This window comes from Crassostrea angulata, chromosome 7 (genome assembly GCF_025612915.1).
Source record: "Crassostrea angulata isolate pt1a10 chromosome 7, ASM2561291v2, whole genome shotgun sequence".
Taxonomy (NCBI): Eukaryota; Metazoa; Mollusca; class Bivalvia; order Ostreida; family Ostreidae; genus Magallana; species Magallana angulata.
Window position 1 is genome coordinate 53,672,527 of NC_069117.1, and position 13,049 is coordinate 53,685,575.

General features: G+C 31.0%; 1 protein-coding gene across 1 annotated transcript; it reads left to right on the top strand.

Moving 5' to 3' along the window:
• The first annotated feature begins 2,949 nt into the window (after positions 1 to 2,949).
• Positions 2,950 to 11,413, top strand: LOC128156924 (mesotocin receptor-like). The gene is made up of 9 exons (XM_052819261.1): positions 2,950 to 3,085; positions 4,049 to 4,181; positions 4,708 to 4,814; positions 5,045 to 5,141; positions 5,884 to 6,017; positions 6,217 to 6,325; positions 7,917 to 8,075; positions 8,199 to 8,370; positions 8,649 to 11,413. Exons 1-9 carry the CDS (start codon positions 3,017 to 3,019, stop codon positions 8,713 to 8,715), a joined length of 1,047 nt encoding a protein of 348 aa, XP_052675221.1. The 5' UTR covers positions 2,950 to 3,016; the 3' UTR covers positions 8,716 to 11,413.
• The last annotated feature ends 1,636 nt before the right edge of the window (positions 11,414 to 13,049 follow it).

Genomic DNA, 13,049 nt, shown 5'->3' on the forward strand with positions numbered 1-13,049 from the left:
ACTTTTCCCTCAGAAATGCAGGAAGTCGAATTTCGTAAAATTTGAGAAAAACTCATCATTATCACTTGAAAAAACCTTACGCTAAAGTCGAGTACTTGACTCCAGTTTTTCTTTTAAAATGGCATCTTGTCTATTCTGAAATGGAAAACCGACTAATAGGACCTCCTGTTTGTTGTAATCTGATTGTTAGTTCGTTGACCATTCAGCGCCCTTAATCAATTACGGTTTTGTAGGAAAACTGTTCTCGTTTTGTTATATTTCTTAAAGATATAGGTACACGGCTTCATCAAGGTATGGTATTTGTCAAATTTTCCTCTTATAAATCTACACAAAAATTGTGCTAATATCCCTAACAGTCTAAATAAAAAAGGATAATTACACTTTTAAAATTATACCTACCTGGGTTCGCGGTCGTGAAATTTCTGTAATAAGACATTCACTAGTTCAAGAAATGTATTTTTGACTTTCCTAAGCTGAATGCTCAATTGGTTTTTTCGGCTTTTGTAATTGTTGTCGCCATCTTTCCAAGTTTATTTTTTTAAATGTCTGTCTCCTTCTTACAGAGACTTCACAAAGTTTAATTAAGCTTTTTGATCTTGAAGTTTGTGATTTAAATAAACTCGAGGCAACAATCATATTTGGGGTATATGCTTATAAAGAATAATGGGGTTGAGTATTGTGACTATTTTTTTTTTTTCAAAAAACCAAATACAATTATCCGGGTGTGATGGAAATGTTGGAATCAGCTCTGAGCGGAAAGGAACAATGAATGAATGAAAAGTTAATAAAGTACATACTACAGTTCCTATAGAGTCAACGATCAGAAACTGTTTTATACATCGATCGATTTAATTGTCATCAACTGTCCAAACTAGCACATAAAGAAAAAAAGTTATTTTGATATATTGTAAGAAATCTGCATAAGTAAGAATGTTTATAACATGATGTGCACACAACACAGCTAGTATAAAATACCGTCGCCTCAATTTCACATAAGTTTTTTTCCGCTACGATGTTTTTGATTGACTATCATCTTGTTTAGATTCAAACTGTACAGATGTTTAAATGATTTTTTAATTTGGTTTTTGATGTTCGAATTATATACGCTATGTTCAGATGCTCGTTTGGTTTTGTCGTGAAATCAACACAATTGTTAAAAAAAACAGCCAAAATAAGCAGCGCTACTAAAAGAGGTTGATTTGTCCATTTCTGTAAATAAAACAATGCAAAATTCAATTTATGTTATAAATAGCCTAACATTCATGTAGCTTTTCTGTGTTTATCTGTATCTTGTCTGAAAGCACGGAAACTGAAAGAGATAATTTTATTTGCTGTTCTGTTGCTGTGTAAAAGTGAAGTTAACCGTAAGTTCACTTACAGTGTCAATCTCAAATTAAAGTTTCTGTTATTGTTGATACGAAAATAGTTTTTGTTGAAAATGAATTAAAATAAAATCGATTTTTTTGTTAAAAACTTATAAGCTGCAAAATGTAAATGACCTGTATTTAACTTTATGTAATATTCAAGCATGCTTTGCAATTTAATTTTTTTAGTTTCCTAATTAAAATATTTCGATTTGATTTTAACGTTAACTACGATATCTTTATGATTGTTACCTATGCAAACCTTTGTATATTTTAATGTAGAATTCTCTTACAATCGTATCTTTCAAAAAGTGAAACTAAACAATTTTACTAGTACAACTGTATGTGCAACCACTATGATTCAAAAGCTGCTCACCAACTATTTGACTTTTCAAAGTTATTTGATTATATAATTGATGCGCTTTCGTACTTTAATGCATTTTGTAATAAATATGAATTCATTAGTTTTTGAAATTTTGTTTTTGTATATAAAATCAATATTTTGTGCAATTTACAACATATGTTATTGGGCATTCCCTAACACCCACCAAAGTATGCAAGCAACTCATCGATGATAGCACTGTGCCGTTTTATCAATAATCGTTATGAGCGTGCCTTAAGTAAAGCTACAGCTGTAAAGCAACCTAATAATATGTTGATTAAGGCTTTTGTATAAAATATATAATATTTCACAAAAATATTTTCGAGCACTGAACTTGGGGTATTCTTGAAATAAGGGGGAAATTGAGCTACTTATCTTTGCTACGTGCGTGATGCATCATTTGACCAAAGCATTCTTTGATGTGCTTAATATGTTGAATAAGGCCTTTGTATGAAATATATAATAATTTACAAAAATTCGAGCACTGACGTTGGTGTATTTTTGAAATAAGGGGTGAATTGAGCTACTTATCTTTGCTACGTGCGTGATGTATCACTTGACAAAACATTCTGCAATGTAAGAACATATTTTACAGAAACTCTGGCAACTTACAGAAAATTTTGTATATTTTGTAACACTAAATAAAGCACCTGTCAGTAAAGAACGAGTTTTTATTTTAAAAATTATCAAAATTCTTTCCTTGTTCAATTAATCTTTGAACACGATATAATCTGGGCCTTTGATATTTAGGAAAAATGATGCAAAAAACCCACTACATCATTTTTTTTAAATTCAACATAAATAGAAAAGTCATACATTTTATATTCGTTAAAGATGTATTTTTGTTAAATATATTTTTCTGCGTTGTTTGACCTAAACAAAAAGCTGGTACGGTTTTCAAAATCTATAAATTCATTTGTTTGAGATACTTCGCTGATCTTAAAAAAAGGAAATGATAGTTATTGGTGAAAAAATTCTTAAATTTTTTAAAAATAAATATATCCTCGCAACGCGATAAAAACTGTTGTGGAATTTTGCCAAAAGCATTACTTCTACGAAAGGCAAACCCAGAAAGAGAAAAAAACAACTTTCTTTTTCTAAAGGTTAAAAAATAGCGACTTTTGTATTCTCATCGGTAGTTAATATTATGACTGAACTGTTCCTTCGTAATATTAGACGTGTAAGGATGCAGTCAGATGTTTACTCACTAGGTATTACACGGAGCACAGCCAGCGAGGTTAACGCATAACGAGTGTCCTAATTAAAAACCATGGCATCTGACATGGAAGTTATGTCTACGAATGATAATGGGACATATGTAGAAGATAATCCTTATGAAGTGAGTTTATTTTCTTCATTTTATCTTGAAATTTTTTTTTTGAGGAAATGGCCCTTTAACAATTTCAGAGGTATAATCTCGAAGTTAAAAAATGTATCTTACCAAAGAACGGAAACAAAATATTGTTCAGAAGAACATCTTTGGGTAGTGCAGTCCTTCAGTATAAGCTATGCTACAATTTAAAATGTAGACTCTTCGGTTCTCTTTGTACACTTGCAAATTCAGTTTCGAGAATAATTCTTAAGAAATATAATTTCCTTAAGATTTGATTCTAAAGACCAAATTTTATTCGGATTTTAAAGAGATGCTACAAAAGATCGGAAAAGATGTTTATGAAAAAGATAATAATACATATTTGTGACTAGAATTGTTATAAATGACATCAAAATATTTCATTCAATGAAGATGAACTATTAATCGATTAATGTGACACATATAAAATGTAACAGTATAATACATTTACGTAAAATGTAATTACTATGGTTTCATTAATATTCAAGGGTATCAATTTTCGTGGATAAAGTGAAAATCACAGTTTCAAGGATAATAGAAGTTTCATTTCAATGAACATTTAATGAACTCAAAAACGAAATCCACGAAAATTGATATTCAACGAATATTGATAAAACCACAGTACTTATTTTTGATGGTGACTTTGCATCCGTTTGCTACAAAAAGAAAGTCTGTATTTCTCATTGCACTTTGGGACACAAAATACCCACTGTATTTCTTTCTATGTGACATACCATGACACTCAGTATTGATTATATTATTTACATCTTTATTTGTTATTTACTAACAAAGGCACAGCAATGTTATCAATAAATTATTAATAAATTAATTAAACCAAATATCCTGTGAACATTTTTTTTAAAGTAATGTATTTGATTGTATATTTCAAGGTAAAAATAATGCAGCTTCATCGTTGCTGTATAATATCGCGCTATGTTTTATCTTTTTCAGATGCATACTTTAGTCTTTGACGCGTTTCTTCTGACTTTGATTCTGGTTGGGAACATCTCAGTTCTAGTAGTCATTATCAATGACGGCCAAAAGTCAAGAATGAACGTGTACATAAAGAATTTGGCTGTTGCAGGTAATATAGCATAACTAAATTACACCATCAAAACATGCGTGAAGCCATATTATTCCCTAACAACTTTAATTGAATAAACCAAAATACATTTAAACGTCTTACATCTCAAAACGCACAGATGTCTATAACAATTTTTATCTCATATAAAAATTTCAGACACGAGTGACCCTTTTTATTATTTTATGATTTAACGTTTACAAGGTAGAATATGGCATTGTTCTGCATTATATCTCTATTTGCGTATTCTGTATTCTTGTTAGAATCCGACACCTCATAATTTCTGTAATCAATAACATTCTTTGTTTGTTTTCTGAATGATACATTTATTGTGTCAAATTATGACAAAATCGATTATTCTCAGATGAATGATTTTCTATTGAAACGAGTTCTCAATAAAAATACAGTTGATCTCATTTACCATTCAATGTCTTATCACAAAAAATCTTCTGTAGTTTTCGTAAGTGAAGATATAGTCATATAGAGGTGTATAAACTGGGTGCAAACCAATACGACATATTATTTTCAGATTTACTTTGCGGACTATTCTACATTGTCCCTCGTATCGTGGTGCACGTCAATAATGGACAGTTTTATGGAGGAAACACAATTTGTAAAATGCAAGAATATTTTGGGGTGAGTTTGTTGTCAGGTAAATGTTCAGCAACAACGTAGTGCTAAACCAATATCATTTGTTAAGATTGAATATAATTTTTAACAGGTATGATGATAATGCGTTTTAGAGAAGTTTTGATGGAATTTTTTTGGAAATTATTTTCTTTTTTAAATGAAATAGTATTTTATTTAGAACAAAATAAAGACGCAATATGACAAATTTTGACTCTTTATATTATATTCATAAACAGAATGTTGGTATTCTTGGTTCGAACACGATTGTGGTTGCCTTGAGCTTGGATCGTTTGTACCTGGTTCTCAGACCTTTGGGGAGTTTAGCAGTTAGAGGTGATTTACTGCTCTTATTGTTGACATATATACAAAACAATAAAATTCGTCATCAACGGTATAATGGATATATACAAACAATATTTACATCCCACATATTTTCTGCTTGTAAAGTGTGTTCAAAGCTACGGCAGTTATAAGACTGTTATGCCCATAGGGTACTCAAAGGTGTAAATTGCGAGTTTTGTTATGACGTCACAGAAGTTGAAGGCTGTAAACTGCAACTTCACAAGCGCGTTACTCAATTTGTTTGCACACATTGCTGCAGTTATGAGAATGTATACTTTAAAAAAATCATGATTCATTGCTACATTAAATATTATTATATTTTTTATATGTTACCAACCGTTGCATTTGCATTTCACTAGAATAATCCATCTTGTTACTAAAACAGAAAATAAAGCACCAATAAGCTCAATGGTCTTATGAAATATACGTTAATTCGGAATGAAATATAATTGTAATTAAAATACTCAGATTGATGGACATTGACTTATGTTAAAAAGCATTTGAATACACATGATAAATTGGAAAGACGAAACAATTGTGTTCTTGTTCTATGAGTTGATAGAATTATACTACGACACCACACAAAATGAAATGAAGCACGCAACAATTGAAATTGTACAGTTTGATAATTTTCAGTTGTCCAAATAGAGCTTTATTTCTTTCATATGTTTTTGTAGACAGAAATATTGTCTACTTTTTAAAAAAAATTTGTAGCGTTGTATTGTGATTTCAGGGAGAAGTGCAATGATGCCTTGTATCCTGTGCTGGGTGATTGCAGCTATTGTGTCTGTAACAGGTCCTATTGTTTTTGAATACAACCATGAATACAAATCATGCATGCCATGGCTCGACGGAACCGAATTAAAGGTAACTGTTTTGCATAATAATGTACCCAGAATGTCTCTGTTAACCAACCGACATTGAAGTCCTCATTATTACCAGCAAGTTATTGCTTCAAAACTAAAGGATAAACACAACTAAAAATATCATAATTATGTGGGTAATAGTTATAATTATTTTCCTGAAGCTGCACAGAGACTAACGCTAAACTATTATACGTTTACAGATTTACTTTACTACGATCTTCGTTGTCGTCTTCATCATCCCAACGACGATCCTGACAGTCTGTTATACGGTCATTGCCTACATTATCTGGAGGGTGTCAAAGAGAGAAGGTACTAAATAATTAACAAATTGTTTAATAAGAAAAAAACTATCAAATCTAATGATTAAAACATGTTCATCAACATCTTTGTCGTTAAAACCTAAGGTGTCATTGTCACTTGTGTTTTTATATTAACCAGAAAACACAATTTCGATAACGGTCAACGTGGCCTTAAAACATTTACAATTTGATTTGTAAACTTTTCAGATAAATCAGTTCTTGTAAAGGAGTTGATGTGAGAAAAACAATTAACATTTTACATGTAATTTGTTCACCTCCTTGCCAGGTAGAATTATTAAATTGAAAATATATACATTCCCCATATTTTTTGCTTGTAAAGTGTGTTGACAGCTACGGCAGTTATAACACAATATAACACAGAGAGTACTCAAAGGTTAAAATGACGACTTTTGTCATGACGTCACAATCGTTAAAGGCTGAAAACTGCAACATCAAAAGCGAAAATAAAAATTCACGTTTGTAGCTGTTACAGTAGCCAAACATTAAATCATGATTTCTTTTAAAAGATAGTCTCATACCTGCAGCGGTATGCGCAACAAATTTTCACAACGCGCAAACCCACGTTACACTATGGTATGCACACACCGATGTACTTATGAGGCTGTATCTTTCAAAATATAATGCTTCAGTACAAATATATTAATACACCATTTTGGGATACGAAGTGTGTTAGATGCACTTTTCGGTTCATGTTAAAAATCATTAAAATAATTAACTAATGACAATAAGTTTAATTAAAAAATAATTGCTAATAAAGAAGTCTTTACAATTTTCTTAAATTGTTAAATAAATAAACAATGTTATTTAGTGAACATGGCGTTATGAATAGCAATTGCTCCGTTGGCATATTCCATGGTGCGCGCTAGCGCATCATGGAAAATATGCCAGGAGAGCAGTTTTTTTTACTTATATTTGCATTAACCACTCGCAAATACACTGTATTAGCCTAACGTTAGACCTTTACATTTTGCTATCGCATCAGAAATAAACATTCAGACTGTAATGTATTAATCTAATTCACATAGATTTGTTAACAAAATCAATGATATGTTTTAACAGTAATTCCTTTAAAATTTTATTATAAGACATGTTTTAATCATATACATCAACTTTATGGAGTTGGAGAAAAACACATGATGTATCCTATAATGGTTTAAATCTATACCGTCATGAAAAAGTATATGACGTCATAATATACAGACAGAACAATTGCGATTATGAGAAATAATTGTAGTTCCTCCGTATGGAATTACAGTGGGAAAGAACATTGGATATGCAAATATAATCTCTTAATCAATATAGTTGAAATAGTGTAGAGATTACTATTGATATAGTTTCTTGTTGTCACGCGATGAAAACACCCTTAAAACCCTTATAAGCAAATCTTTACTTTCCCTTAATAAGTCATAAGTAAAGTTAATAATAAGTGATAAGAATCGTGAAAAAAGCAAGAGCAGAGGACAAAAAACTTCTTTTACCCACAGTGTATTCTTTGTAACAACTTGTGTTTGAGCTGTCGTATCTATCAATGTAACAAACGGTTCGTTGTTCATATATTTGGAGCATTTGATTAACTACAGGTGGAATACAATTAAAAGAATTCCCATCTTCTGGCCATCAGCATTCTACTTTGCTGAATTCAAGACAAAGTAGTCACTCCTCCGGCTCTGAACAAAAAGATACAACAATTTCAAAATCACAGATAAAGACAATCAAGATGACGTTTGTGATAGTCATAGGTTAGTGGAATTCTTTTCCATAATAAAGCGTTAGTTTTTTTATGATGGTTTTGAAATAATAGTATCAGTAGGCAGTTTCAGTTTTATTTTGTTAGATACGTTATATAATATTATTCTTTGCAGCTTTTTTCTGCTGCTGGGCACCCTATATGGTAGTCAACCTACTCATCATATTCCACATTTTAATCATCCCATATCCGGTCAGCATATTCATCAATGGCCTCTTGCCTTTGAACTCGGTCGTTAATCCACTCATCTATGCAGCATTCAGTTCTCGTGTTTTCAAGCGATTCAGGTTATTGGCGTTTCTACTATTAGCTCGCATGACCAAAAATAGGTTTTAACGTATTTTTGATATATAGTTACACGACTATTGCAGTTTTTAACTTAAAATTAGTTTTATCAGTTTTGATACTTACTTAACAAAACAACGTTAAATTGCTGTGATTTCATTCTAAAAAAAATGTTAGTATAACTAACTAACTGTTTTGCCTTTATCATTAAACTATTTTAAGATGAAATGTGCTTCAATCAAAATGTAGCAATGGATTTTATTTTTGCGACTATATCTAGGAATAAATTGACAAGACGTCTGTCAACCACGAGAACATCCAGAAGAACCGAGAATTGGAAGATGTGAACTCACCTCTGACTCTAACTAAGAGTGCATATCAAGGTTTGGTTGTTCAAAAGGCCGCTTTCTTCCTGTTGACCAGTGCACTGTCTTTGTAATAGGATGCATGGGTACGACGAATTCGATTTTGAAATAGCGAGTATCCATATATGTTTGGTAATTTTCAATTGTTTGACTTTTAATGTTAAGTTAGTAATTTATATGTACGCTCTAATCTAGCAGGCCTCGTGTAACATTCGCACTAAATACCGCTTATATCATATGAAAAGGATAGCTACATAGTCAATATAACATATTTGCATTTAATCCATGTTACTCAATATTAAGAAGGTTTGCTGTTTTAAAGATTATATGGCTATTATCTAATTAAATAAAAATTGATTTATTCTTAAATATTGATATCATTTGTGTTAGCTAATGAGAAAAATGGTGATGAGGACAATAAATAAAAAAGATGGACTGAGAAGTAAAGTACTATAATATTGTCTAAACAAAAATTGCTCCGAATCATAAATTATTAATGAGACATGTATCATTTTTATTGGATCTTTTAAGGAAGTTGCTTTGTTTAACAACTTTTGTAGATATAAATTTACAGTGAGCCCATAACTGTTAGTAAACATGTGGTAAAAAAAGACGGTAAACATTCTGGTCACTTCATCTCTACAAGGTCGCATATTCTATGCCACTGTATCATCAGCTTCCGTTTTATCGCTCACGAGCATATGTGGTAATCCACAGTATTCCGGGAAGACTGCATATCTTTTAACACAGTACGTGACTATCTCGTCACCCTGACATTATACACAATGCATGACCTACTTTTTTTTTTTTACCAGTAATACTATTCAGTATAGCTTGGTACGTTTTTTTTGGTAAGTGACCCTTATTCATTGAATATCTGATAATGACCCTTGCGAAAAGCATAATTGCATGTTCTTTTTTAAATCTGTATTAACACTGATTTCAACTGTTCGAAGACGTTTTGAGAGCAATACAAATGTAAAAAAAAAGTAGGGGGACGCTCCCAACTATACAATGAAGTATGTTTTATCATGAAAGTTTTGGCTCATTCTAATTCAGTTAACATCTTCGGAAAATTGGCGGAAGGGGGAGGGCTTTTTAATAAAAATGTCTTAAAGAGTAAATTATGATATAGTTTAAACATTGATTTTACTACTTTGTAAACAACTGTTTAAAAATCATATAAGATGGATGGTGAAAAAATGTTGTCTTTAGTCTCCATTCAAATATAACTCGCTTATTCCAGATAACTTTGGTATTACTTTATAAAATATTAATCTAATCCGCATGTGACGAAACTCTTTTAGAGGGTGGACAATGCGTATATTCTGTTGGCTTATAGATTAGTCTTTACAAATCAACAGTTATGTGACCTACTGTTAATGATCTTATTGGTTGTCCAAACTATTTGGTGAAATATAAAAAATCAATATATTACCAAAACAGCCGAAATGTAAATGACTATAAAACATGGTAAAAATATTGAGGCATTGATATTTTGTAGTTTCAAATGATCCATAACTTATGTCGAAAGGACTACTTAAGATGAAAAAAACCCCACTGTATACCCGAAAGTTATTCCACTGGATTTAACTTTTTAAGAACAATGTGTAACTACAAAGATATTTTTTCAATTCAATACTAGGATCTTTTTTCAAAAGTTAAATTTTTTTTTATAAAAAGTATGCATTATGATGTGTCTAAATGATTAAACGTTTCTGATCATAATCAACGTTAAATATTGACATTTGAAGGACATCTGAATCCTTGAAAACTTCTAATAAAAAAAAATGATAATACGTTTAGTTTTATTTTTTATTTCAGAACAAATAACAAATTGAAGAATATAAGACAGCAATTTTTTTGGCAGACTATTTGATACATTATTTCGCTTGTTAATCATGATAAATTGATTCATCACTTACACGGAAGCTAGTAAAAATCACAGTTTGCTATGTGGTTTATGATTCATATTCTATTTGATGATCATTTGTTTTATAGTGTATTGTCTTTAGCATAAATAGAAGTCTGTGTCATTTATGTCTTTGCCCATTTTTATGGTTTGGGAGAGAGCTTGTTTGTTCAAAATAGATGTAGGATTCAACGTGGATGTATTTTTAATTGTAAAATTAATTTTGATTTTAGAATAAATTTGTGTATAATGTCTTATATCAATATTATATGTTACATTCATGACGTAATGACAAAAGATATTTACCTCCTTTTTACATTGTCTTCTTATTGAACAGTGATATGTGTGTAGTTTAAGAAGATTGTTTTTCAACAGTAAATACTTCAGTTGTCTGATGATGGTGTTATCAGCTTGATGTATCTGAATAATGTATAGAACATATCAAAAGGTTTGTGTTGTTACACGAGTGCATATTCAATATTGTCCGTCGGTGTTATAACAACTTAAACACATTCATTTTTTTTACCGTACATTAAATAAATAGCAAAATTGATAATCGAATCTAACAGCTGTCATTGGCACTATCTGCTATATCAAATTCATTTTATACAGACTGAGACTCATTGAACTTATTAATATTGAATTTAACTTATAACCGCTTTGTATTGCTATATTGTGTAAAACTATAAATTTTATATTTTTTGTAAATATATAAATTGTCCTCATGTTGCTTCTAAATGAAATAAAAGCGCAAATTTTCAGCCATAATTGATTGTATGAAAAGTATTTCATTCATTGCAATGTACGCCTATATTATTCTGGCTGAAAACAATTTTAAAAATTGTAATAATTAATAAATGAAAAAGATGGTTATATATTATTTATTTATCATTTGCTTGTAAATGATACAGAGGATTATAAAATGAAATTCTAGCATCTTTGACGACAACCATATGCAAATAAAACGCATATGAGGGATGTTTGATATGTGATGTGCAATGTAGCACAGTATAGGAAAGTATTGTACAATTTCATGGTTAATGATACTCTTAAATAGCTCTTTTTAATGCCTTTCAAACGGTTTAAACACTAGCTTTCAGCTTCACGTCCTTTTAAACTTAGTAATTTAAGAGGCAGTTGTTGACTACTGTTGGTAAAACGGTTGAAAAACGGATTGAGAATACTGAAGAAATTGGAGCTTATATAAAAGTTCGCACAAACTCGGTCATTCGCTGGTGCAGATTGTACTGAAACGGGTAACGTTTATAGGTCTAACAAGTTGCTGTCCTTTAAAAAAGGACTACAATACGTGGACCATTTGCATGTGTTTCCAACGAAAACGTGAAAGCCTTAAGGTGTCATAACAGTATTTCAAAACATGGCTGAGCCAAAATAATTCCCGAATTTTCCTTTGAATTCGGGGCGATTCCGCACGCGACAGGAGCTTCATTTTTTTATGAGATGAAAAACAATGTGTAAGAGGTCTAACTATCCCATTTTGTAATAATGCGAGGTCATTTGAATTTTTGATGCGTGTTGAGGGAAAAAACACGCATCAAAAATTCAAATGATTTTCAAGCACATGTGTAACTTCGAGGTAAACAAAGTCTCACGCCTTGCTGGATGCACGTGTGTATTTTGCTAGAAAATTGTAAATGAATCGTTTTTTAAAAAGACGTCAAGAGGATTTTTTCCAGAAGTTCGCTTTGAATGTTTAATCTGTATGTAAAGTTGTGCAGTTTTGGTAAGAATATATAGTAAAATTTAATACTGTAGTGACACCTTAAGATTATCAGAGATTCCACCGACTCTAGCCCTCTGCTTTTAATTAACCACTAAATTTGTACGTTGTATTACGTATACATGTTTGTATATATAGCCCTGACTTTTTATCTCAGAATTTAAAGGATTCATACTTCTAAAATAATTATGGTCTATCTACACTGTATGAATGAAGTTTGCATGTATAGTATCAGGCATTCGGTGAATTCTACTATTTGCGCACACATTACGATTCGCACTACTTTGTTAACTATGCAGTGACAGCATTTTTCTTGAGATTTTAACCTTTATACAGTGACATAATTATTCAATCATACTTAATTGCTTAAAAAAATTTAATCGGGAAGTTCTCTAGCCTCGCCTACTATAAAAGTAGAGTTAAGTTACATGTGTATTCGGAAAACAACAAAACATTGCAAATTATGCTAGTTGATGCATGTTGTAGTTTTGGCTTCACATTAACTTATTTCATAATACTGATAGTTCATAACACTTGCCAATCATTTCTTTAAACGTATACTTTGAATCTGTACTGTTTACCGACAACTTTACAATATTACAGCGCCTTTGAACTTGTATGCATATGGCACGGAATCCCGATCCCGATTCAGATAAACGTGTG

What these genes read in the sequence shown, in the direction of transcription:
- LOC128156924 (XM_052819261.1), top strand. Translation starts at nt 3,017, where the DNA reads ATGGCATCTGACATGGAAGTTATGTCTACGAATGATAATGGGACATAT. An exon ending in AAATGCAAGAATATTTTGGG is followed by an intron (nt 4,815 to 5,044) that starts GTGAGTTTGTTG and finishes ATTCATAAACAG; the next exon opens with AATGTTGGTATTCTTGGTTC. An exon ending in CGTGTTTTCAAGCGATTCAG is followed by an intron (nt 8,371 to 8,648) that starts GTTATTGGCGTT and finishes GACTATATCTAG; the next exon opens with GAATAAATTGACAAGACGTC.